Source organism: Chionomys nivalis, chromosome 17 (assembly GCF_950005125.1).
Source record: "Chionomys nivalis chromosome 17, mChiNiv1.1, whole genome shotgun sequence".
Lineage (NCBI taxonomy): Eukaryota > Metazoa > Chordata > Mammalia > Rodentia > Cricetidae > Chionomys > Chionomys nivalis.
In genome coordinates, this window is record NC_080102.1 from 791885 (window position 1) to 816099 (window position 24215).

The window sequence follows — 24215 nt, forward strand, 5'->3', positions numbered from 1 at the left end:
AATGACCAGGAAAGAATAAAGACATATCACCTTCTCAAGTGTGTTAGTCACATGTAGCTACAGAGTTGGGAGTTAGGTCCTTCACACACCTTTACAAATAATAAATAGGATTTCCAAGATGTAAAGACTTTACTAGAGGTGGAAGAGAAAACTGTTATGGGACTGACAGCACTGAACAATGCTGTCCTCATATCTTCTACTCTTACTGCTAATGGTATGTTCTTTGTTATGAGCACAAAATGATTTTCTTCCAGGGAATATGTGCCTGGTGGCTGGCTTGTTTTCTTATGATGTTTTTTTTTTTTTTATGATGGCTGCTGAATTTTGTGCCTGATTATGCTTTACTTTCCAGGCAGTTCACAGCTGAGATTATTGTCCTATACAACAGTTTCACAAACTTTATAACATGTATTTTTCCATAATAGTAACCATAGCATTGTTTCTATTTTGTGTACCCTTTGTCTCTCATTTACCTTAGTGTGTTTGTCTGAGACTTCTTAAAGGTTTTAAGTCTGAAAACAAGTAACGAAGATACAAGTATAAAATAAATAAAATACTTTGTATTAATGAAGATGATAAGTGACTATATTATGGGGTCACCTAAAGATCAAAAACCTTAGTGTAAGGAAAGTGTTTAGGACTGTGTCTCCTGCACCATCAAACTCATATAAATGTTAGTTTTTTTTATTATTATTATTACTATTATTATTATTAAATATTTACTGAGATGACTGAAGATACAGCCTGTTAAGTATTATTCTTAAGCTATGCTGAGTGAAAAAAAATGCTGAACATGTCTAATTAAGGACCACACAGTAACAATTCATTCTAGGTTTGTATATTGTAATCTATATAACAATCAATAAATAATATTTCCCTGGGTAAGATAATATTATTGCAAAGCATATTGGTCATAGAGCTTTGAAACCATGGGCTAGAGGTATTATTTATGCATCTTGGAACTGGAATGTGTGGATGAATAAACAAAAGAGGATATATTTGTATATTGTAATCTATATTACAACTCTTGCCCAATTTGACAGACAGAGATAAAGGATCTCCATCTGAGTTTGAATCATAAAACTACAAATAATCTGACAGTGAAATAGATCAATTTTAGTTTTCATATCTCTATATTTACTGATAGGGCAGCAATGATATCCACTAAGGATACATGATACCTGGCCAGAGTATGTCTACAATAATTATATCTACTATTATTACATTTTAAGACACATTTTATGAAAAACCTTTTAAGTAAACAACTACCTTTACATCCTAGATTTTTTATTGAGAATATACAGACATGATACTTTTCCCTTTTAAATATTTGGAAGACCTACCCTACAGTCTGATGTAAAATGTGCCGATGTTTTGGATTTTGCTTTTTTATCATAAGTTCGTATAGATAGTGATTTCAAAATGTGGTCTAGGGATAAAATTAGATCACACTGGTTCCTGGGAACTCTGCGCACTGGCAGACCCAGCACTCTTAGGTTTCCACTACCATAGAGTCTGTGTTTGTGTTTCTGGTAAGCATTAATACATTATTAATGTTGTTGAGTTAATGCCTGGTTTTCATTAATTGGCACCTCATCAGAAGCTCAGCAGAAACTTCCTATTCTCTTTGTGGAATTCAGTTGCTAGGGATAATGGTCTGAGAGGCCCTTTTCCCTGCCAAATTGGATCCTGAGCAATATGGGGAATTTAATTAAACACAAATATACTGAATTCAGAATATGGGAAAGTTTTGTATCACATATTATGGTGGTATAGAGACATCCCCATGTGGTCATCTGCTGTTTGCTACCCAGGATCTACTTCTTACATCTGGGAATGTACTTTTACCTACTCCCCACCATTGCTTTAGTTAGTAGGATTGTTTCTTAACCAAGTCCAGGCATGGATGGGGTTTGCTTGACTTAAGGTGATCAGCACAGCCAATCTCATTGGCCAAAGTGTTAGATTTACCCATGGTTCTTGAACAGATCTGTTGGCTGGAGCTCCAGGAAGCTTCTTCCAGCTTTACTGTGGACGCTGCCACAAAGATCCTTCTCTCTTTGGGTAGCATGAGAAGAGTGGGAGAACCTGAACACCACCAGACACTGAAGATGATGGTGTCACTAGAAAGGGCAGTACCAGGAACAGAAAGACTGAAGTCAGTCTAACCACTGGCATAAAGGCGAAAACGTTCCCAAACACCTCAAATATGTTTTCTATCATTTGCAAATATGCAAACAGATAGTATGTGATACTCAGTTATTACTGTCATTTGAAAGTATTTATCCATTTCTATAATAAAAAATCACCTAGAAATTTAAAATATATCATGGAAGCATAGTTGAATAGTGACAGGTATTTTCTGGAGTCATCCTGACCTGCACTTAAAAGCAAACATCTCCACTTTCCAGTCTGCAAAGATCCTTAAACTTTTGCCCACCTGTTTTCTTGCCTATTAAATGAGCGGAATGTCCTTCCTCCTTTTTGCTGTCTCCATCTTTTGTAATGGGTTGTCTCATTTACAGGGTATAGATAATGCCCTTGTCACGTCTGTGGTACTAGCATTTAATTATAGCTAGATTAACACAGTAGTTAAATTTGAATTTGTATACCTCAGGTCAAAGGATTTTATAAAATGGCATCTAGGGAATTGTTATATAAGGCTCTCATATTTATATCATCTCTACAGTGCTGAATCTCCTTTATGTGTTAAACTGCATTAATATGAATCATGATGCTAAATAGATTTCCTGTGGTTTGAGGCTGAAGTTCTGTTTTAGTACAGACTTTTTCATACAGTTTTACTTGCCTGAAGAGAGCACAGGACACTCAAAAGCTTAAAATGTAGTTAAATAAAAAGCCCAATTTTTGAAGACCAAGTTGTCGTAGCTATTTTGTTTCTCTGACATAACACTATAGTAACATTATTTTCTACCTGCTACGAACACAAGTACAATAGTGCCTGTCACTTTTGCCCTTGATTTGTGACAATGAAATTCAGAGGAAAACTGCATTTGGAGATGAAGTGCTGAATCCTATTGAAAGTGCACAGAATTTTTTAACAGTATGACACAGCTACTTACTTCTGTTAGAATGATGTCTGACTGCTTAGCTAACAGACATTCCCAAGACTATGTTTTATAATATGTAGAGCCTATCTGCTCTTTAGATTCTTTGTCATGTGAGGCTACATGTTTTAGATCACTGATGCATGCTAAATTCCTTAGATATTTTTGTTTTCTACTACTCAGTGCCAAGCATTCTACCACTTTGATGTATATTGAGAGGAAGGACACAATTCTCTAATTTTCACTGAACTGTTTTTCCTAGCTATCAATGCATTCATTCTGTGTCTTATAAAGTATTCATAGATTGCAGAGCACTGCAATAAAAATTTCAAATTCGTGTCTCTGCATTAGTCAGTTCTTAGTAACATTAGGATAAGGGCCACCGTCTGTAGATGAGTCTTTTTTTTTTTTTTTTACCACCAGGTCCTAAATCATAACATGAAGACTTATTAAGTATGAAAGCTTGGCCTTAGCTTAGGCTTGTTCCCAACTAGCTTTTGAAACTTAAATTATCCCATTTATATTAATCTATGTTCTGCCATGTAGCTCATTACCTTTCTTCAGTACTTTACATCAACTTCCTCTGCATCAAGTTCGTGAATCTCCCCAGAGTTCCAGTCTCTGCCCAGAAGTCCTGCCTATCCTCTCCTGACTAGCTTTTACCATTCAGTTCCTTATTAAATCTATCAGAACATGGTTCATAGCAGTATCAAAATTACAGTTATGAAGTAGCAATGAAATAATTTTGTGCTTGGGGCTCACCACAAAACGAGGAACTGTATTAAAGGGTTGCAACATTAGAAAAGTTGAGAACTACTATCCTAAAATATTCTTCTAAAATTTTAGACAATGTCTTATTTTTTAAATGTCTGATGACTACATTTTACTTACCACAACTTTCCCAAGGATCTTTGCACAGACTATATAGTGCAGTCTATGCTATCTATACAAATATCAAAAGGACTAATATCCATCACAGTTGATAGTGTTCCTCTAGGCTATTGCTTAAAATGAACCATTAGGCTGAATCCTGCTGCTATCGACTAGTCTAAGCTACAGCCATCTCTTTCTCTCAGAATGTGGCAAAAAAAATATTTTAACCCACTATAGACATCTTTCCCTCCTCTAACCCTCCCATCATATTAACTTAGAGTTATCTTGAAAATGAATCTGACCTTTCTGAATTCCTTTTTCCCACCTAGACTCAAGAGGGTGACAAAAATCCCATATGATGTCACCTAACTCTACCAACCACTCCTGACACTCTTCAATCTCTCTGCCAGCATCTCCCAGTAACTAGAACTCATGGTCAGATTCCACCTTTCTAGACCAGCTGGCTATGACTATGAACCTTAACACTTAGCGGCTTCAGACTGCTTGGTCGGAACTCAGATCTACATCCCAGCCATCAGTAGGTATGTTGGTTGTGATTGTCTGCCTCAAATACAGCTTAGAACTGCTCATTTTAAACGATGAGAAAGTAAATTTTAGTGAAAACCCTCGCTCAGCTGCACTAGTCTGTTACATGGGAATCCAGTGAGTAGTTGAAGAGAACGCGATTGTGTCAACCTTATTTCAAAGAAACCAAGTTGGAAAAGAGAATACTTTGTGAGGTAGGAGATACATAGACACTATAGTGACTGCTAAGAGGAATCACAATATTTCAAAGCTTTATTACGTCTTCAATTGCCACAGTGATCATGGGCAGTTTAGATTTGAAAAGGCTAAGGATTCTAAAGCCTGGTCTGTGCTCTCTACTTGCAGATCTGCGTATTGCTGTGGTAGCCCCTATAAAACCAGTGTGTTTCATGAGTGTCAAGCTTAACTATGGGTCTTACAGTAGGCACACTCCTTTGAACAACACAACTTTACTGTAAACTTTACTTTTTGCTTGCAGCTTCTCCTCAGGTGCTGGTGTGTCAAGAAAACTCTCAGCACACACAGGCAGCAGTTTACTTTGCTATTGACTTTGATGCAGCTGACTGAGTCCATCCTCTCCTACAAGGTTAATGGCTCAAGTTTAATTTGAATCAGATCTGAGTGGTGGGCTTAGAGAGGACTGGCCAATGATGGGCCAGATAACCTCTTACCCCATTCAGAGTTACCCTTTACCCCTTGTTCTTCCAACTTTCTCTCAAACAAATAGTTAAGTCTTTTTAAAAAATATCTTCAAAGAATCTGTTTTCTTTCTCTTCCTGAGGATGAGAATGGAGTTCCATAAATACCTTGGTTATTGTCAAAGACTATAGTGTCCCACTATTTATTTGTGTATTAGTTGTAAAGGTAGTAGCATAGTACTAATGCAAAATGTGCATCCTTTTACAAATTTTTAACTCTCTTTTATTCTTTATCTGAGAATGTCCTATCAGAAATTTTCAAGTAACTGGACCTGTTTCAAGTCCTTTTAGTTTCTTATATGAAACTAAATAAATTCCCCCGTGTCAGATTTTGAGAAGTTTTAATTTATATTTTTAATTATTTGGCACTCAGTATTAAAATTTATTCTTAATTCTCTTTTCTGTATTCTATATTCCTAAGTATTTCCTTTGTATCTAATGTCCAGGATAAAATCCTGACTTTGTAGAAGGACTATCACTTGTTAATTTGAATATTTAAGTCTTGTTCTTCCTGGTAAAGTATGTTATAAAATCATATAATTTGTAAACAAAAAGACATCTTCAGAAAGGATTGCTTTTGTCTGCCTTGCTAAAAGTTTCAGGTTTCTTACCCCATAACGGTGAACATTGACTTGGAAGAACAATTATTTTTCTGTTTTCCATGATTATGATCTCTGGAAAGGTCACCCATTCCAGGGACCTACTTAACTTGGATGGTCACCCAATAGGAGCTCACATAGTAAGAGTAAGAAACTGGCCTTCCCTTTGAGTAGGGTTGGTTGGACTGTTTTCTGTTTATGAGTAAGTCTTCTGAAATCAGAACCAATTTTGTAAAACAAACTACATTGAATAATTTTCCATGAGGCCTAGAGACATAGTTTTCTGTCTGTAGTCTTTTGGTGTAATGGTGGAAACCATTATAAAACACTATTGTCTTTTTAAAAAAACTGTCCTTGGGAGGAAACATTCAGAAGAGACAGAGAACTGGTTGGTCAGTGCCTATTTCCTCATAGGACAGATGGCACCAGCCAATGCTGCTGAGGTCAGCATTCTGCTTTGCAGGGAAACTGCCGAAACAGTCACAGACAGGGGAAATGGCTTGGAAATTTTGAATTGGAAAATAAAGCATGCAAAAAATGAATCTGAGAATTTTTGTAATTTTTACAGTAAATAAGAGAGTTACTCTGAGTATTTTTGTCTTCTTTTCCACAGTCTCTTTGGAAATTAATGACCATGTTCCCTCTCATCATTCCTAACGGTCTGATAAGTCTTGCCCTAGAGCTGTGGTTCTCAACTGTGAGTTGCGACCCCTTTGGGGGGCCTATACAATTCTTTCACAGGAGTCACCTAAAACCATCGGAAAACATAGATGTTTACAGTATGATTCATAACAGTAACAAAATTTCAGTTATGAAACATCAACAAAAAACTTTATGGTTGAGTGGTTCACCACAACATGAGGAATTGTGTGAAAGTGTTGGAGCATTAGGAAGGTTCAGAACCAGTACCCTAGAGTGGTTCCTGTCCACATCCTATATTGCCAACCCAGGCCTTAATACATGTAACAACCCCCACTTTATTAGCAAGAGCCTGAAAAATAACTGATGACAACTTTGGCAGACCGTATTTAGATTTTTTCCTTTTTATTCTTCTTAAAATTGAAATTCCAAGATTTTATTTTCATATATTTTACATTTATTATAGAACATAGCAATGCAGTTAGCAGAAAGTATATGACCCAAGGATGCAAATGACCCAAATTTCAAATTTCAGCTTTAATACCAACTTGTTACATAAACTTAGCTCTCTACACTTCAGTGTCCTCATAAAAAGTACTCCGCAGAGTTGTGAGCATTAGAATAACGATTATGTACTTAAATACAGACATTAATATTAGCCCTTACTCTGAACTACAGAAATAGGAAAGGTCCTTGGAAAAATAGAATTTTTGAAAGTGATACAGCTGGGCCGTTATATTTTTCTTTCAGTTATTTAGTGTTTATATACACATATATGTGTGTCATATATATGTATGAGTCCTATTGTACATTTGCATAACATTAATGACAAAAACAGACAAAAATTTTACCTCCCATGTATCTTATATTATCACAATGGGTGCAATTAGATTCTGTTAAGGACTGTGACAAAATTAAGGATGCTAAGTAGACTAAGAAGTTGAAAATAGGATTCAGTTATGAGTATAAATTTCTTGGCAGGCCTTACTGTTGACATTACAGTGTTCTTAGAGGCTTTTGTGAACAACCTTGTAGGATGGGAGGGTGGGGAGAAAAGAGACAAGGGCTGTTGATCATAGCACAGCATGAGTATTTTCCTTGGTGTAGCATGAAGGGTTAAGTTTTCCAGATGGCCTCACTTTACTTCATTTAATTTGAGAAAACATTTTCCCACGTGTGATGTTATGTACATACCCTGCCTTCCCAAATGTGGCTGCTGGTTACTGTCACCTGATCTGTGACCTCTGGAGCAGGTCACAATCATGGCTCACATTTGTTATCAGACTGTCATTAGCAAGTCCCTTGGGGTCAGCAGCAATTCTCTCAGCTCTTTTAATGACTTAAGCTGTAGTAACTGAGTCCTACCCCCATGTGGCTGTTTAAATGTGAATATACATCAATTATCATTAAATGACATTAAGAATTTAGTTTCTCTGTCACAATAGTTGTATTCTGAGTGTTCAGTAGCCATGGCTGATGGCTAAGGTGTCAACTCTGGGGTAGAACATCTATGTCACTACAGGAAATTCTCCTAGTGTTTGTTATTTTCAATGTTTCTGTCTCTGATTATTATTATTATTTTTTTCCCACGGCTGTACTATCAGCTTTAGATATTTCTTGTCTTTTTGATCTGTTTCAGTGCTAGCTGTAGAATTCTATGTAAAGAAGAATACTTATGAAAGTGTTCTTAACTCTAGAATATGAGTCCTTATACCTGAAATTTATATTTATATTTAGACTACCCCAGAATGTCTTTGCCAAGTTATTGATTTGCAGATTGTCCTGGGTGAATGGTATGAGACTGGATCTGGGTGACTGTGGAAGGACTATCAAATTTTGTAGGTCAAGTTAGAATGGTATCTTATTTGGAGTAGTAAAAATCAAGGAGCATACATTGACCATCTATGTTCACACACTGCCAGGCACTGTTAGTTCCCCCAAAATGAACATGGCGACAAATTCCAAGGGGATCATCTTTGGGTAGTAGAGAGAGTTCCCAAAAGAGTCTCACACTGCTATACCTAGGGTGCCCTGAAAGTCTGGAGGGAGCTTAATGCATACTTAGGCTTTACTAGCTGGGAGTGAGAAGATAGAGCAGAAAGTATAAGGCCTGTTAAAGCAGTGATTTTCAACAGGATCCTGGTGGATAAGCGATTTGTTTTGACAATGAAGTTGGGAGAATGGAGTCCATAAGACATGATGGACAAGAGTATGAATAAAGACATCATGGACAAAATTAGCAAGGAAAGAGAGTGAGAACATTAAGGCAGTACTAATGTAGTCTAAAATAAAAGCAAACATATCTATAGAGGTTGGAATGACAGTCTGAAAGGTGAATCTTCGAAGCAAGATTTCAGAAGTAGGAGAGGAGCAAAGTGGCACCGCTGTGGACAACTCTGACTTCTCAGAAGTTAATGTAGTCAGAACTGGAAAGTGTGGAGTTTTGAATGAGCTGAGCTGGAGGCTGAGATGTCAGTAGTGGTGAAAAGTGTTGGGAAGGCAGGGTTTATAAAAGTCTACACTACAGGTAATCAAGACCTGACATGAGAGCATGTAACACGGTGAGACAGGAGACACGGGCTCAACCAGTGTTGATTTCTAAGAAAAAATATTGTCAGTGTTTGAATATTGATTGGATGATGGAATGAAACAGACAAATGAATCAGAGAGGACTCTGCTTTCAGGGAAATATTTTCATTCAAATTCTTCCAAGTCTGCAGGGCTGTACTTTGACCTGTAGTTGTTATAGATAATTTATATTTGCCTTTGGGCTGTCAAGTTTGTTTTATGGTCCTTGAAGTCTTCATTCTGTCATGTATCAAAGGAATTTGAAATATACACTGTAGTGAAGAAATGCCCTTCTATTAGTTAAATTTTGAAAATTTGTAAATTTAACTTCATTTCTAGTAGTTTTAATCCAGATACCAATTACTCCATTGTTTGGACATCATGTTGGATTGAGCCAGTGAACCTTTAATTAATGAAGAAAAGCTGAAAGTCATAGCAAAATTACTGTTCAGTATTAACATTGACATTGGTCAAGTTTCAAGGTAACTCTACATTTCAGAATCTCAAAATTTGCCTACCTAAATCCACATTCATATTTGCAATGCATATGTGGAAAACTGATGATTTCCTTCCTTTTGTAATTGTATATTGCTTCTTTTTGACTGTAAATTAAGTTAAAGGATTTTCCAAATGATGGTTACCATTATAATGGCATCTTTTAAACTTACAAAATAAAATTACTCCTCCCAAAAAAACACAATACCCTAATTTTCCAGTTTGTAATATTAAGAAAATATAACAGATATATGCTTATTGCTTCAGATTTTGCTAATTAATAATTGCATGGCTAAAATAATAGAATAATAGACATCAGGGACTGCGAATGTGGCCCAGCATTTGAGTGTTTGCCTAGCATAGGCAAGGCCTTCAATTCAAATTCAGCATATACAAAAATCAAAACCAGAATATTTCTTATAGTTAGATTTATCTACCCCCTGTGTGTATGTATGGGCATGTGTATATCTGAATATGTGTGTATGAGTATTTGAGTATATGAATGTGTATGTGCATGTGTATATATATATTATGTGTGTATGTGCATGTATGTATGTGCAAATGTGTTTGTGTGTTTATGTGTATGAGTATATGTGTGTGTGCATACATAAGTCTGTGTGTGTATGTCTGTCTGTCTGTATGTGTGTGTGGATTGGTTTGCATGAATTCTTGGAAGACAGAAATCCTCCTTTAGTCAGAAAGGTGTGGTGATATGGGAAAGTGGTATGAGGAAGTGGGCACATCAACCAGAACAGAAGAATTTGAGGGCATTTATACATGTTCTGCGTTTTTTATTTGAAGAATAGTAGTATATTTTTGGTGATGAATTATCATAAGTTGAGAAGCACAAGAAGCTTCCACATCTTCTTGTAGTGTTTCTACTGAAAGAAGAAAAGAAAACAAGCTGACTTTTTATTTTTCTCAGGAGATGACATTGTTTATTGAAAGTTGGATTTATGAAAAAAACACTGTCTTCTGAGAGTGTTCTTCCCAGGCTGCTACCCTTTGCTGCCACTGAGAGTTGTTTAGTAACATCTGAAAATAGCTTTATAAAGGACTAACTAAACATGTGTTTTATTAACAGGAAGATTTCTGAAATCAATTTTAAAAATAAATGATGTCTTCTAATGAAATGCATGATTTCATGAGAAAGGGGTAAAGGTATCTTTCCAAGCAATTTGTGACTTAATGCTAGCTGGTGGAGTGATCTGAAACCTTGAGTCATATGTTAAATTATTTTGAATATATTGTCTTTGTCTTGGGCAGATGACTAACTCTGCAGTCTCACTCCCATGGTAAATAGCTTTCAAACTTCAATCTTCTCCACTCAGTTTGCCAGATGTAGCCAACAGAACATGTGTGACCTTTTGTGTGCCAGTTCCTCCTAGCTGATGGGAAAGCATAAATTAATGGTTTGAATTATATTTCTAGGCATTACAGCAGAAGTACTGGTAGTGACCTCTTTTGATGAACTCCAGAGAAGAGCATCAGAGGCAAAAGGGAAGATAGTTGTTTACAACCAACCTTACACCAGCTACAGGATCACAGTGCAGTACCGTACACAGGGAGCTGTGGAAGCTGCCAAGGTGGGGGCTGTGGCATCCCTCATCCGATCGGTAGCATCCTTTTCCATCTACAGGTGAGTTGTGTTGTTTACTTGAGTTATTTTCAAAAATTAGTTTTCTATGAACAAAAACACATTATGAAATAAAAGCAAACCATCCAAATAAAAATACTGATGGCATATGGAAACTCGTTCCAGTTCCATATTTGGTAAATTGATTGCTGTATCTTCTATTGACTGAGGTTTCTGCCCGGTTCCCACAGTTGTTAAGTCCCAAAGAAATCACACAGAGGTCTACTTTAATTATAAACTGATTGGCCCATTAGCTCAGGCTTCTTTTTTTTTTCTTTTCTTTTCTTTTTTTTTTTTTTTTTTGGTTTTTCGAGACAGGGTTTCTCTGTGGTTTTGGAGCCTGTCCTGGAACTAGCTCTTGTAGACCAGGCTGGTCTCAAACTCACAGAGATCCGCCTGCCTCTGCCTCCCAAGTGCTGGGATTAAAGGCGTGCGCCACCACCGCCCGGCTAGCTCAGGCTTCTTATTAACTCTTATAACTTACATTAGCCCGTAATTCTTGTCTGTGTTAGCTACGTGGCTTGGTACCTTTTTTGGTGAGGCAGTCACATCTTGCTTGCTCTGTGTCTGGCTTCCTCTCTGTCTGGGTGACAACTACTGACTCTTTCCTCTTCCCAGAATTCTCCATATTTCATTGCCTGCCTCTACTTCCTGCCTGGTTACTCTGCCAATACTTCCTGCCTGGGTACAGGTCAATCAGCGTTTATTTAAAATACAAGTGACAGGGTACAGACTATTGTCCCATAGCAATCTTCTTTGGTCCTTTGGGATTCCAGGCATCATTTATGAATTCCTCTGAAAGGTTTCCACAGTGAAAATGATCCCGTAACATTCTTTCTACAATTAACATATTATGCATTTCATTGGAGGGAGAACTGAGTTCACATCTGTGTTTCATCCAAGATTCCTAATGACTACAGAGGAGGCCAGACTGTTTTCCATATTGCCACAGAAGTAAAATAAAAACAGAATGCATGACATGTTAAGGAATGTCTGTTGTATCATAGAAAGAGCTTGGGGACTACAGGACCTTTCTGGATAACTATATGACTGGTTTATATGTTTATTTACCATGTAATTTTCCTGTACAGACAAGTGAATGACTATAGGTACATAAAATGATTTTTAAGCCTAAATAAAGTAAACTTATGAAAAAGGCTTGTTTATCTGTAGATGTCTATATAAATAAATGTTGGACTTAGAAGGCTGTGTTCTCTGGAACCCTGTTGAGGTAATGGCACAGTATTTATTTATTTTGTGTTCCTTTAGAAATATTTTATGTGTATGAGTGTTTGCTTGTGTGTCTTTATTTTGGGACTGGAATTGTGGATGGTTGTGATCTACATTGTGAGTACTGGGAACTTAACCCTTGTCACTTGCAAGACCAGGGAATGTTCTTAACCAGTGAGCTCCTACTTTTAATTTTAAGAGGTATATTTCTGATTTCCACCCCCAGGGTTTTGTTATGTGTCCAATCTGGACTTGAACCCTTAAGCTTAAATGATTCTCCTGAGTTGGTCTCCTGAGTAAGTAAAACTGCCAGTATGTAATAACTGTCCCAGGCCAAGGTGCTTCATTGACTCTTAGCCGTAGAAATAAATTCAGTATTGCAATGGATAAAAGCTCTAAAAACTGACATGAGTCTATTTGCCCTAGTTAAATAGCTGTATATGGTGGTCATATACTGAATAAATAAAATAAAATATTTTAGAGAAGCAGATTAAAGAAGCACATGTTAATATCGCCTGGTCTGTGTTGTCGAAAAGTGCAAAAGTAATTACAAATAAAGTTTATTCTGGTCCTGGAACTGAACTTTCTGTTTCTATTATAAAGAAAAACTGTATTCTTCATAACTGCTATTTGGAGCAGGAGACACAGCTGGTTGGCCTTTATTAGTTCTCCTCACTCCTAAAATGAAATCAGCAGCTGGGATGTGCAGTCAGAAGAGTTGTTCAGAGTGCAAAGTGAAGGATGGGGCTGTTTTTATTTTACGGGGATAAGAGGCTTTCCCTGGGGAGCAAGACAGTACAGGTCGAGAATCTCCACTGGCATTTCTTGAGTGAAGTCCTAGTCACACCATTGCCACAGAACTAAAAGTAAAGCCTTTGTGAAGTCTTTAACGGTTTTGAGACTGGTCCCATGTGGATGGTTAATCTTCCCAGGAGAGAAGTTTAACAACAGCTAGCTTACTTCCCACACTACCTCAGCTACTCCTTGGAATAACACACTCAGCAAGCTGTGGTCATTCACCATGATTTCACTGGTCATGAGGCATAAATTATGGAATGCGTATGAAGCTGGAGCATAGCCAGGAATCTTTATTTTAGAACTACAATCATAAGACTCATACATTCCCAGATGACTTAATGTGCAGCCATTCCCCCAGGGCTCATTGACCTATTTTTTATTTATTTATTTTTATTTCTAATTTTTTTTTTAATTTTTTTCACCTCAGAATAATAAAGACATCTGGAAACCAAGGCTACATGCTGGAAGTGAGAATTACCCAGCATGGGCCCTCAGGATGTTAGCCTCTAAAGCTTGGGGTCAGCAACTTTTACTGTGTAAAAGCAACATTTTCTTCACGTCTCTAGACCTGGAGTGATTATAGCTTTTCATGGGCTTTTATAGTCAACATTTCCCTGGTCTCTTAATGCTATCACTCCATTTGGGCAACATAATGGATTAATATTGGCCATGACATACCGTATCTCTGAGTGCCTTCACACATGTCATGTTGCTTATTGTTACATCAACCTGAAGGACCATGCAGATGGTGTGTTATTTTTCCCATTTCTAGGTAGGAAAGCATTCAGAGAATTGGATACATTAGCATATTGAATTCTTTCACCCTGAAAAGTAAAAATCAAGATAAAGCAAAATCTCTTTGTTCTCTCGTAGGTTGTTTTAAAAACCTGGTTTCTGTAAGGCATGTTTTGTATTTCTGTGGTTGTTCATCCTTCATTCACCACAGATACTTTAGTGTGTCTTTTATGAGTACTGAGAAGGAACTTGTTAAAGTCACAAATAGCTCCCAATTTATCAAATAGATTTGAGCTTTAGGACTTCTCTTTCAAATATACCTTTCCCTCTGTCCCTCTCCCTCAATATCCTTCCCTCTTCATATGTCCCCTTTCCCCCCATGACCCTCCCTCCTCCATCCCTTTCTCTCCCTATATTCCTCTCTACTCCCATTTTCTTCCTCCCCATCATCCTTCTCCCTGTGTCCCTCCCTCTTCCTGTGCCCCTCCCCCTATGTCCCTTCCTCTTCCAGTGCTCCTAGAATTCCCTATGTTCCACTCTCCCACCATGTCCCTCCCTCTTCCTGTGCCCCTCCCCCTATGTCCCTCCCTCTTCCTATATCCTGTCCCCCATGTCCCTCCCTCATCCATCCCTTCTTTTCTCCATATTCCTCTGTTTCTCTGTTTTCTCCTTCCCCCTCCCATTCTGTATTTCTGTGTCTCTCCGTCTCCCTATGTCCTTCTCTCCTCCTTGTCCCTCTTTTCTACTGTCTCTTTCTCTCCCTGTGCCCTTCCCTCTCCTTTCACTCTATTTCTTTGGTGGTTGACTAAGAATGTTCTACCTAACCGTTCTCCACCAATTCTCTATAAATTCTGCTATGACCTCAAGGCTCATGTATCCACCTATTTGTTGATTCTTCTCTTGGGTGTTCTAGGTTGATGCCAATTTTAGTGGGTTTTTTTGGTTTGTAAAAACCAAACTCTTTACCTCTTTCTGTTGCATTTTCTCAGTAAAAAAACTTCTGTCCTGCACATCACATAGCCCTTAGCTGTACTTTTCTTTTTCTTTGCCTCCATTTCTTGTAGTAAACAAATCTCTTAGCTTCTACCCAGTGTCAAGCCTTTCAGCAGATACAAATAGAACTGCCCCACTTCCCAGGATCTCTCTAGAACTTTCTATATTTCCAGTCACCTATGACTGTATTTGTTTCTCTGCTTCCTTCCACTCTCTGTCTCTCTGTCATACTCTGTCTTTCATTGTTCAGGCCTTTCTTCTGGGGAGCATTCTCTGATTTTCAGTCATAGTCCTGGTGATCTGCCTCTTTTTGATACATCATCCTGTATGCCCTTGGTATCCACTGTGCCAGAGGCAGTTGTGGTGCAGGCTTTGATAGCAGAGACTACTGCTAACAAACGACTTTATATTTCAGTCACTTAGCAGCTACTTTTTTCCATCTGTGACTCTAAACCTTTTAGACTTGATTATTCTGCATGGAGCTGAACAAAAACCTGGTAGAAAGCTGACAGCCCAGAGGAAGGATTTTTCATGCTTATTCTTATGTATGCCTAGATGCAGCATATCACCTCCACTCAAATCTATTAGTCAGCATGCTAATACATGGAAGCTAAGAAATCTGGTGCATCTTTATGTCCAAGGAAAATGAATTTGCTGAAAAACCTTTCAGTTTGCCGAATTGCCTGATTATGTACTGTCCTCTGAGTTCCAGAAAGACATTGATTTATAGACACAGAGAAAGGGAAGGTTGGTCTATTTATAACATCCTGCATAGTATTTGATGAACAGTAGTGTCTTAATGAGGCCTCTTGTTTGTTTCCCAGCCGACTAGCAGTTCAGACCCGAAATAAACACAGAAACTATATTATTTAAATCACTGCTTGTCCCATTAGCTCTAGCTTCTTATTGGCTAACTCTTATATCTTAATTTAACCCATCCCCATTAATCTGTGTATCAACATGTGGCTGTGGCCTCCCAGCTAAAGTTCTGGTGTCTGTCTCCAGCAGGGCTACATGGCTTCTTTTGACTCCACCCTTCTTTCTCCCAGCATTCAGTTTAGTTTCCCCCACCTAGATAAGTTCTGCTTTGCTATAGGTCCAAAGCAGTTTCTTTATTAATAAATGGTAATCACAGCATATAGAAGGAAATCCCACATCACAGTTGAATTTTGGAAATGACTATTGATGAGAACTTGTTAGAGATTGTAGAATAAATCATGACAGGGATGATAACAAATCAGGTAACTCATTTCCTGGTATTCACTGACCATACTGTATAAATTTGTCATAGTAAGCTTAGAATATCTTGGGTTATTTTTTGGAACACTCTGTTTTGTATTGGAAAGAAACTATCAAAATGTTTAAATTATGAATTTGTTTTCTAAAAATAATTATGAGCAATGATGTTTTCAGTTGGTGACTAGAAAAGGCAGTTTCTCTCTGGCAAGGTTTCCCCTCCATCTCCATGAGAGATGATGGCATTGAACTCCTTTTAGGAATACGGCAGAAGCTAGCGATGCTAGGGAACAGAATATACAATGCAGTTCATTGCATTTGCCCTTGTAGTTAAGGAGTTCTCACAGGACAGTTTCATCTGATAACAACAGTCTTTATTGTAACACTAATAGCAGCAGCCAGTTCAGAAGGGCACATGGCTATGTGATGCCCTCAGAAGACAGCCTACTGCTTTCTGATGCATCACTTCCAGGCTCTTGTTGGTTTTCTGAGATACATGACTTAGAATGTCTGTGCTCAAACTTACTTCAAAGAACAGACTTTTCATTTTATTGATGTCTTTGTAGTGAACTGACCTTTCATTCACCATTGAACATTAGCTTATGAGAGCCTTTTTAGTTTTTCTAAATGTTAAATTTCTCTTACTTTTGTAAAGAGAAAATATTTCGATAATAATAAGTATAATTAGTTTTAATTATAGGGAAGTTCTATAGAATAAAGCAGCTTTATGGACCCATTTGTCTTAGGTTGCTTCTGAAATTTACCTTATTTTAATTAAACATTTACTGAGAACTTCCCAGGAATTTCTTAGGCACAAATGGTGATTAAGATTAGTTAGGGCCGGTGATGGTGGTGCAAGCCTTTAATCCTAGCACTCAGGAGGCAGAAGCACACGGGATCTCTGTGAGTTTGAGGCCAGCCTGGTCTACAGAGCAAGTTCCAGAACAGGCTCCAAAGTTACACAGAGAAACCCCATCTCAAAAAACAGACAAATAAGCAAAAAGATTAATTAGAATCCCTCTCTCTCTCTCTCTCTCTCTCTCTCTCTCTCTCTCTCTCTCTCTCTCTCTCCCCCTCTCTCCCTCGTGTTGTGTGTGCTCGCACGCATGCGCACATGTGCGTGCGTGAAGGTGCACTTGTGTGGATATTAGAGAACAATCTCTGGTGTTGTAACTTGGGTATTATTCCTTAGGTAGGAACCATATTTCTTTTGATGGACAATCAAGGTCTTTTATTGCCTTGGTATTTTCCAAATGGTCTTGAATGGTTGGCCAGGAAGTCCCAGGATCCCAGTTGTCTTTTCCTCCCAGGCTTGAGACCCTAAATATGTGCCTTAATTCCTGTTTTCTTTCTTTGTTTGTTTTAATGTAACCAAGACAAGCATTTTAGTGACCACTATCTTCTAAGCCCTAATCATTGTTGTTCCTTCAGAAATATTTTATCTAGGCAAAAAATAGACTCAGATAATTAGTCAAATGAATTTTATATATAGGAGAAAATGCATGGTTAGAGAAAAGGGTGGAGGAAGGCAATGACCACAAACTGATTTCTATGGTGATATTGTGCTAAGCCTCTCTAAAGGTTTAAATTGTTTTAATCATTTTTTATGTGACTCACTAGAAGTAGTCACATAGTTAGTATCTATATTTTAGAAGTTCAGAGTGATTCAAGGGCTTATCGGGTTACAAAGCTTATGAAGAACTGGATTTAAATGTGTATTCTCTTGGTACAAATTCTGTGCTCATTATATCATTCCCATCAACGTGAGGAAGTAATGCTGTCAGAGTCTAGAGGAGATAACAGAAATCTGGGCCCCACTTCACTGAATATTTATCCTTGGGGTATAATTGACAAGAAGCTATAAAGACATTCTATGCAATGTCAAGGCAAAAAAAAAATGGAGTGTATGATGTATTTGGGTGATATTCAGTGGATCAGTTCAGCTGGAGTCAAGTCTACTTAGGAATGAGAGAAATATAATTTTGGGATAATCAGAAGCGATGATATTTGGTGAATACAGCATATTCAGTTTAATGCAAAGGAAATGGAGAAGCATCAAGTATGCTGACACCCTCTCCCCAGCTCTTTGGCAATATCAGCAACTACAAATTTGCTGAAATATAGAACTTTAGGCTCCACCTGAGATCCATTAAGTGGAAAAGCCTAAGGTTGGAGTCCAGGAAGTGGCTTGACAAGCCCTCTAGGTTTCTGATGCACATTAACAGTTAAAACTACATTGTCTTCTGGGTCTGGGTTACCTCACTCAAAATGATGTTTTCAAGCTCCGTCCACTTCCATGCAAAATTCAAGATGTCATTATTTTTTCTGCTTTGTAGTACTCCATTGTGTAAATGTACCACATTTTCCTTATCCATTCTTTGGTTGAGGGGAGGGGAGCAGAGAAAAATGTAGAACTCAATAAAAATTAATAAAAAAATTTAAAACTACAGCTTTAGAAGTGTTAACCTATATTGTGCATTGCCTTCTTATAGAAGGAGAGTTAGGATGTCCTAAGAGTACAGAGTGAAAGAGGTAATGAATGATGGAGGAGAGGGTAGCAAGATAGTATGACAAAATTCAGATCCAAACTTGATAGCCACTTAGAATTGAGGTTGGAGAAGGAGAGGCCAAATATATATATTTTTTTCTAGTTATCTTCTCCACTGCCCTCGATAATAGAACAGACTATGAGTTTTAACCAGCTAAAGATGCAGAAGGCTCCCCACTACATTGCTGTGATCGTTGTATGCCCACATGGGGAGAGATTGAGATGGGCTGAGATACTGAGAGACTTTGCTTCATAAATATGATATTTATGTTTACATCACTTCCTCTTTATGTACTGTAGTGGTTCTCAGCCTACGATTGCAGTGACCCCTTTGGGGACTGCATATCAGATATTTACTTTATGATTCATAACAGTTGCAAAATTACAGTTAGGAAGTAGCGACAGAATAATTTATGGTTGGAGGTCATCACAACACGAGAAACTGGATTAAAGTGTCACAGCACTAGAAGGTTAAGGACCACTGGTGCTCTGTATCAATAGCCGGAATGAAGAAGGAAAGGAATAGGAAGAGCAGCAATCAAGTTAGCTTGACGAAGAGTTGAAAGATTCAGCTAGTGGAGAGAGTTGAGTGAATCCAGGTGATGTTTATAGTGTCAGTGAGAGGGAGAATGTTATACCATCTGGCAAGAAAGATGTGAAAAAGTATATAAATCAATCTCTATAATGATACTTAATTAATACAGAGTCGATAAATGACATAATTGGGCTACATCACAGAGTTAAATAGCTTCAAAGAGGGAGCTGATTAAAGTCATTACAATTTATAAAACATTCTTCATCTTAAGAAAGCGCCTTGATGAGATTTTTGTAATCAGGAGGCCAGCTTAAAGCATTCTGAGCAGAGGTGAAATGTCTTGAGAGCTCTATTTTGAAAGGCAGCTATTCTCAGGGAGAGAAAAAAAAATGTTCATTCCTTTTTTTATGGAAAAAAATAATGCTGCATAACTCACATTTAGATAGTCTTGGGTTTTTGATGTTCTGGTGGTTTGTTTCTTTGGTATGACCTTAGGATAATTAGCTACTAAGCTTGATTTAAATTGTTTTGAAATATGGTTGCTATGGAGTGAGGTGGGCATATCTGCCTGCTGGTGAAAAACAAGAAAAGCCACTCAAACTAAAGACAATACAACTGAGAGAACATTGATTATAGGCTCTTTTCCTCCCTCACTTTGCTTTTGTTTAATGAATTCTAAGACCCATAACAGATGTGCAGTAATCAAGCCCAGTGCCAGTTCTCATTGCTTACGCAGGTGGAGGTCACTATCTCCCACGAGGGAAAAGAGAGAAGACCCACATAAAATGCTAGTTTTCCTTCTCATCTTCTTTCCTCTATTCTGTGACTTTTGAAAGAATACAGATTTTGAAATTTGTATTCTTGCCTTTGTTAAAGACCATTCTCACATGGTCTTTAATCTTTGCACACAGGTTACTGTTTCATGTAGCTTGACAGGCACCCTACCCATTTCATTTTAGAGTCAGGCAGTGCACTGTGGATCCTGGGTTCTGAGTCAGAGTACCTGGGGGTGTATTCAGCCACTTTCCACATGTGCAGCCTTGGCAACTTAAGAGGCTTCCTGTGCCTCAGTATCATTTACAAATTAGCACAAACAGAGTTTTGTGGAGGCTAAACAGAATAATGGTATCACCAGTGCATAGGAAGTTTTATTTTGTGTGTATGCTTGCTTGCATGTTGGGGTAAGGATGTTGGTGTATGTGCAGGCGTGTGGAGGCCAGAGCACAAACGTCAGCTGTTGTTCCTCAGGTCTTATTCACCTTTTTTTCTGTGACAGGGTCTCTCACCTGCCTAGAATTTTCCAAGTAGAGTTAGCTAGCTAGCATTGAGCCCCATGGATCTAGCTATACCTGTTTCCCATACTTGGATTACTATGGGAAAAGAATCCAGCTTGGATCCTCATGAAAGCACTGACTGAGCTATCACCTGGCCTGCATAGTAATTCAGTGTTGTTAGATAGTTTTAGTTACTATTAATTAGCTAGAGTCAGTGAATGAAAGAAGAAGGAATTGGATGTATTATAGAAACGAGAGGAAAACAAAATAAAATAGGTAGGCCAGGAAGGGGGAAGGGAGAATTTGATTTATTTAATATCATCATAGTTGTTGGAATATAATTGTAGCTATCTGGCTGGGAGACAAACAGTAGCATTATATTTCCATTCAGATCCCTATCTTCAGAGCTTATATGTTTATTCATCTGTTTCCTTTTCAGATTGACAGTTTGTTCATTAAGGTACTCCCAGAGATGTGCATAATGGATAGCACACAGTAGCCCTGGAACGAATGAATAAGGAATTAGAGGCAGCCTATCCAGTTTGCTAACATGTAAATTCAAGCTGTCACCATTTCACATTTACAAACACTGAATAATATAGATGAGGTGACTAACCTTTTAAATAACTGCTTATCAAAAATAAAACTGTTAGAATCCGAGAGCAGACTGTATTCAAGTAAAGTATTGCAACTGCCTATTGCTAGGAGTTTTATGGGTCTGTTATAATTAGAAGTTTGTTTGCATTTCAAGTATAGATTGTCATTTTTCATCTGTTTATAACCTTGATATAAAATTTACTCTTAGTTTCTATTGTGAATTTATAATTTAAAAAATATATAAATTATCACCTTCTATTTCCAGCTTTCTTATTATTAAAAGTGCCAGATTAAGTATCGCATCGCTGTGACATATTTTTCTGAATCTCTAGTGGCAAAAAAAATAATGCATTTTAAATTCAAGTTTCAGGATTATGAGAATGTTTGTTTTTTCAGTGCCTTTTGATAAATGTCTGATATAGCATAGGAACAAAAAGAATCATACTTCAAACCAGTCTTTGCTATTACATATGTTTCTGCCAGCTCAAGTTGTCTCCCTCTCCCTACTGCCCCCCCCTTCCCGTCCTTGAAGTCCTCTACATCCACTTTCACTTCCTTAGGTTCCCAGGGAAAACGTGAACCTATCCAGAGAGATTTGAGTACTGACATAAATAAGTGCTTGCTCTGAATTTTGGCAAGTTAAAAAAAATAGAATAATGTTGTATTTTGTCTAAGACCTCCATTCTAGGATAACTATGACATGACGGTTGGGTTAACTGGCATTTTAACAGAATGTAGGATTGTCTGGAAGATGGGCCACTAAGCATGTTGACTCTGTTAACTAAGGTGGGCGGACCTCCTAACTGTGGATAGTACCATTTTATGGATAGTATCCTATATTACAAATGAAGCAGAAGAGATGGAAATTAAAATGTGAACTGATAGTCTTCTGCTTCTTGATCGTAGCTGTAATACGATCATCTGTTCCAAGTTCCTGCTAACTTGACTGTCAGGGTAATCATTTTGTACACTGAGAAGATGTCTTTGTTTTACTTCACCTGCCTAAGGCATCTTATGATTGGCTTAATAGAGAGCTGAATGGCCAATGGCTAGGCAGGAAAGGATAGGTAGGACTTCTGGGAAGAGATAGGAACTCAGGGAAAGAATCTGTGGCAAGAGGATTTTCCAGAGGAAGTCAGACATACAGTACTGAGGAGAGGTAATGAGTCATGTGGCTAAATATAGATTAATATAAATAGGTTAGTTTAGGTTTTAAGAGCTCGTTGGGAAGAAGCATAAGATAACACCAAGTTTTCATAATTAACAAAAGTCTCCATGTCATTATTCGGGAGACGGCAGTCCAAAAAAAAATTCTTTCTGTGCTTGACTTTCCTTGAGCTGTGAGACAAAATGACCTTTATCTACCTTAGAGTTTTTTTGGCAAAGTGTTTTATCACAGCAACAAGAAAGGTAACTAAGACAAGTGATAATGTGTGTGTGTGTGTAGTTTCTATTGTTTTTGTTCCAAGAAACAAAGTATTTCCAAAAAAGAGGAAAAGGAGGAGGAGAGAGGGAGAGACAGTAAGACCCTTTGTCATAGACTTAGATAAGGCTTGGCCAGTCCATCTATTTGCTTACCTCTCTCAAGTCTTGTTTTAGCACCTCTAATCTGGAAATGTTCCCTAGTCTTTTAAACATTTCACTACACTGACATTTTTTCCCACAAGAATCCAGGACCACTGATTTGTCAGTGAGCTTCTATTTGCATTTACTAAGAACAGTATTGTGACTGTCATATTCTAACACACGAAGGCAAATGATATCAATTTTTATTGGCAGTCTATATTTGATGCTTGTCATGGGCATTGCCTCTGACTTTCTTCATGTTAAAGAAGCCTTTCTTCAGGTGGGAAGTCATCATAATATGGCAAGATGATTCCAGACTTCTGAATCCTAAAGTTGTAGCACCTATCTTTGCTAATTGCAAGTGTCTTTCTAATTCAGCTATTATTTCTGTTATACTATTTGTTAACAGGAATGCTTTTTTTTTGACTTTCTATCCTCTTTTTCTACTTGAGTTTCTGAACATAACTTCTTAGACTTTTGTCAGTGTGTGAGATTGTGGTGGTTAGCTTTAATTGTCAATTTTACACGAACTAGTATAACCCAGGGAGAGTCTCAATGAGGAATCAATGTAGACTCAATGAGAGTCTACAGTGGTTGGCCTGTGGATATTTCTGCAGAGATTGTTTTGATTTAATTGATGTTGGAAGACATAGTCCACAGTATGTGACACAATTCTGTAGGCAAGGAGCCCAAGTCAAGTAAGAGTAAAGAAGTCAAAATGAGTACAAGAAAGCAAGCAAGTGAGCTAGTCTTTATTCTTTTCTCTCTATTCTTGACTGTCGTTATGATTTGGCTATCCATTTGGAGTTCTTGCCTCAACTTCCTCACTGATAGACTGTATCCTGGAACTGAACTGACACAAACCCTTTTCTTACCATGCCTTTTGTCAGACAGTTTTATCACAGCATTAGAGTTGAAACTAATGACAAAGCAATTGTCATTATTTTGTTTAGCATGCGTATATTTGACTGATATGTGTGTGTGTGTGTGTGTGCTTGTGTAGGCACATGGATGTGCACAGATGAATGTATTCATGTAGAGGCTCAGAGGTTGATGTTAGAGTCTTCCTTCATGGCTTTCTACCTCAGCTCCTTTGAGGCAGGGTCCTTTAATTGAACACAGAACTTGCTGATATGAAGAGTCTAAATAACCAGCTTGCTCTAGGACTTCCTTGTCTCTGTCTTCTCAGGGTGTAATCACAAAGGGGCTCACCCTTGATTTTTTCTGGGGATCCTAACCCCAGTCCTCATCCTAGTACAGCAAGCTCTTTGTCTGCTCACTCATCTCATGAGCCCTGTCATCGTTCTTTTTTTATAAAGCATCCAAAATTTCAAACTACCCAGTAATGTCAAAATCTATATTATATGGCAAGCTTGGATATTAGAATCATTGAAAGGATTTTTTTCCACTCATAGTAACCCACATTACCAATTAGTAGCCAGATAAATCAGCCAATTAATAAGATGTAATCAATTATATTTCCTCTGAACTTTTTCACTTGTAGTGTGAGCTTTGAAATAATGGCTCTTGATGTTATTTTTAGTTTACTGTTATGTTTATAGTATGCCAATGGGGTTCTTT

At 37.7% G+C, this 24215-nt stretch overlaps 1 protein-coding gene across 1 annotated transcript in view; it reads left to right on the forward strand.

The window, feature by feature from the left end:
- Cpq (carboxypeptidase Q) overlaps positions 1–24215 on the forward strand; it is a 336477-nt gene that overhangs the window by 84778 nt on the left and 227484 nt on the right. The window contains exon 3 of the mRNA XM_057791890.1: positions 10918–11125. Within this exon, the coding sequence (XP_057647873.1) occupies positions 10918–11125 (208 nt within the window). The remainder of the gene's footprint in view (positions 1–10917; positions 11126–24215) is intronic.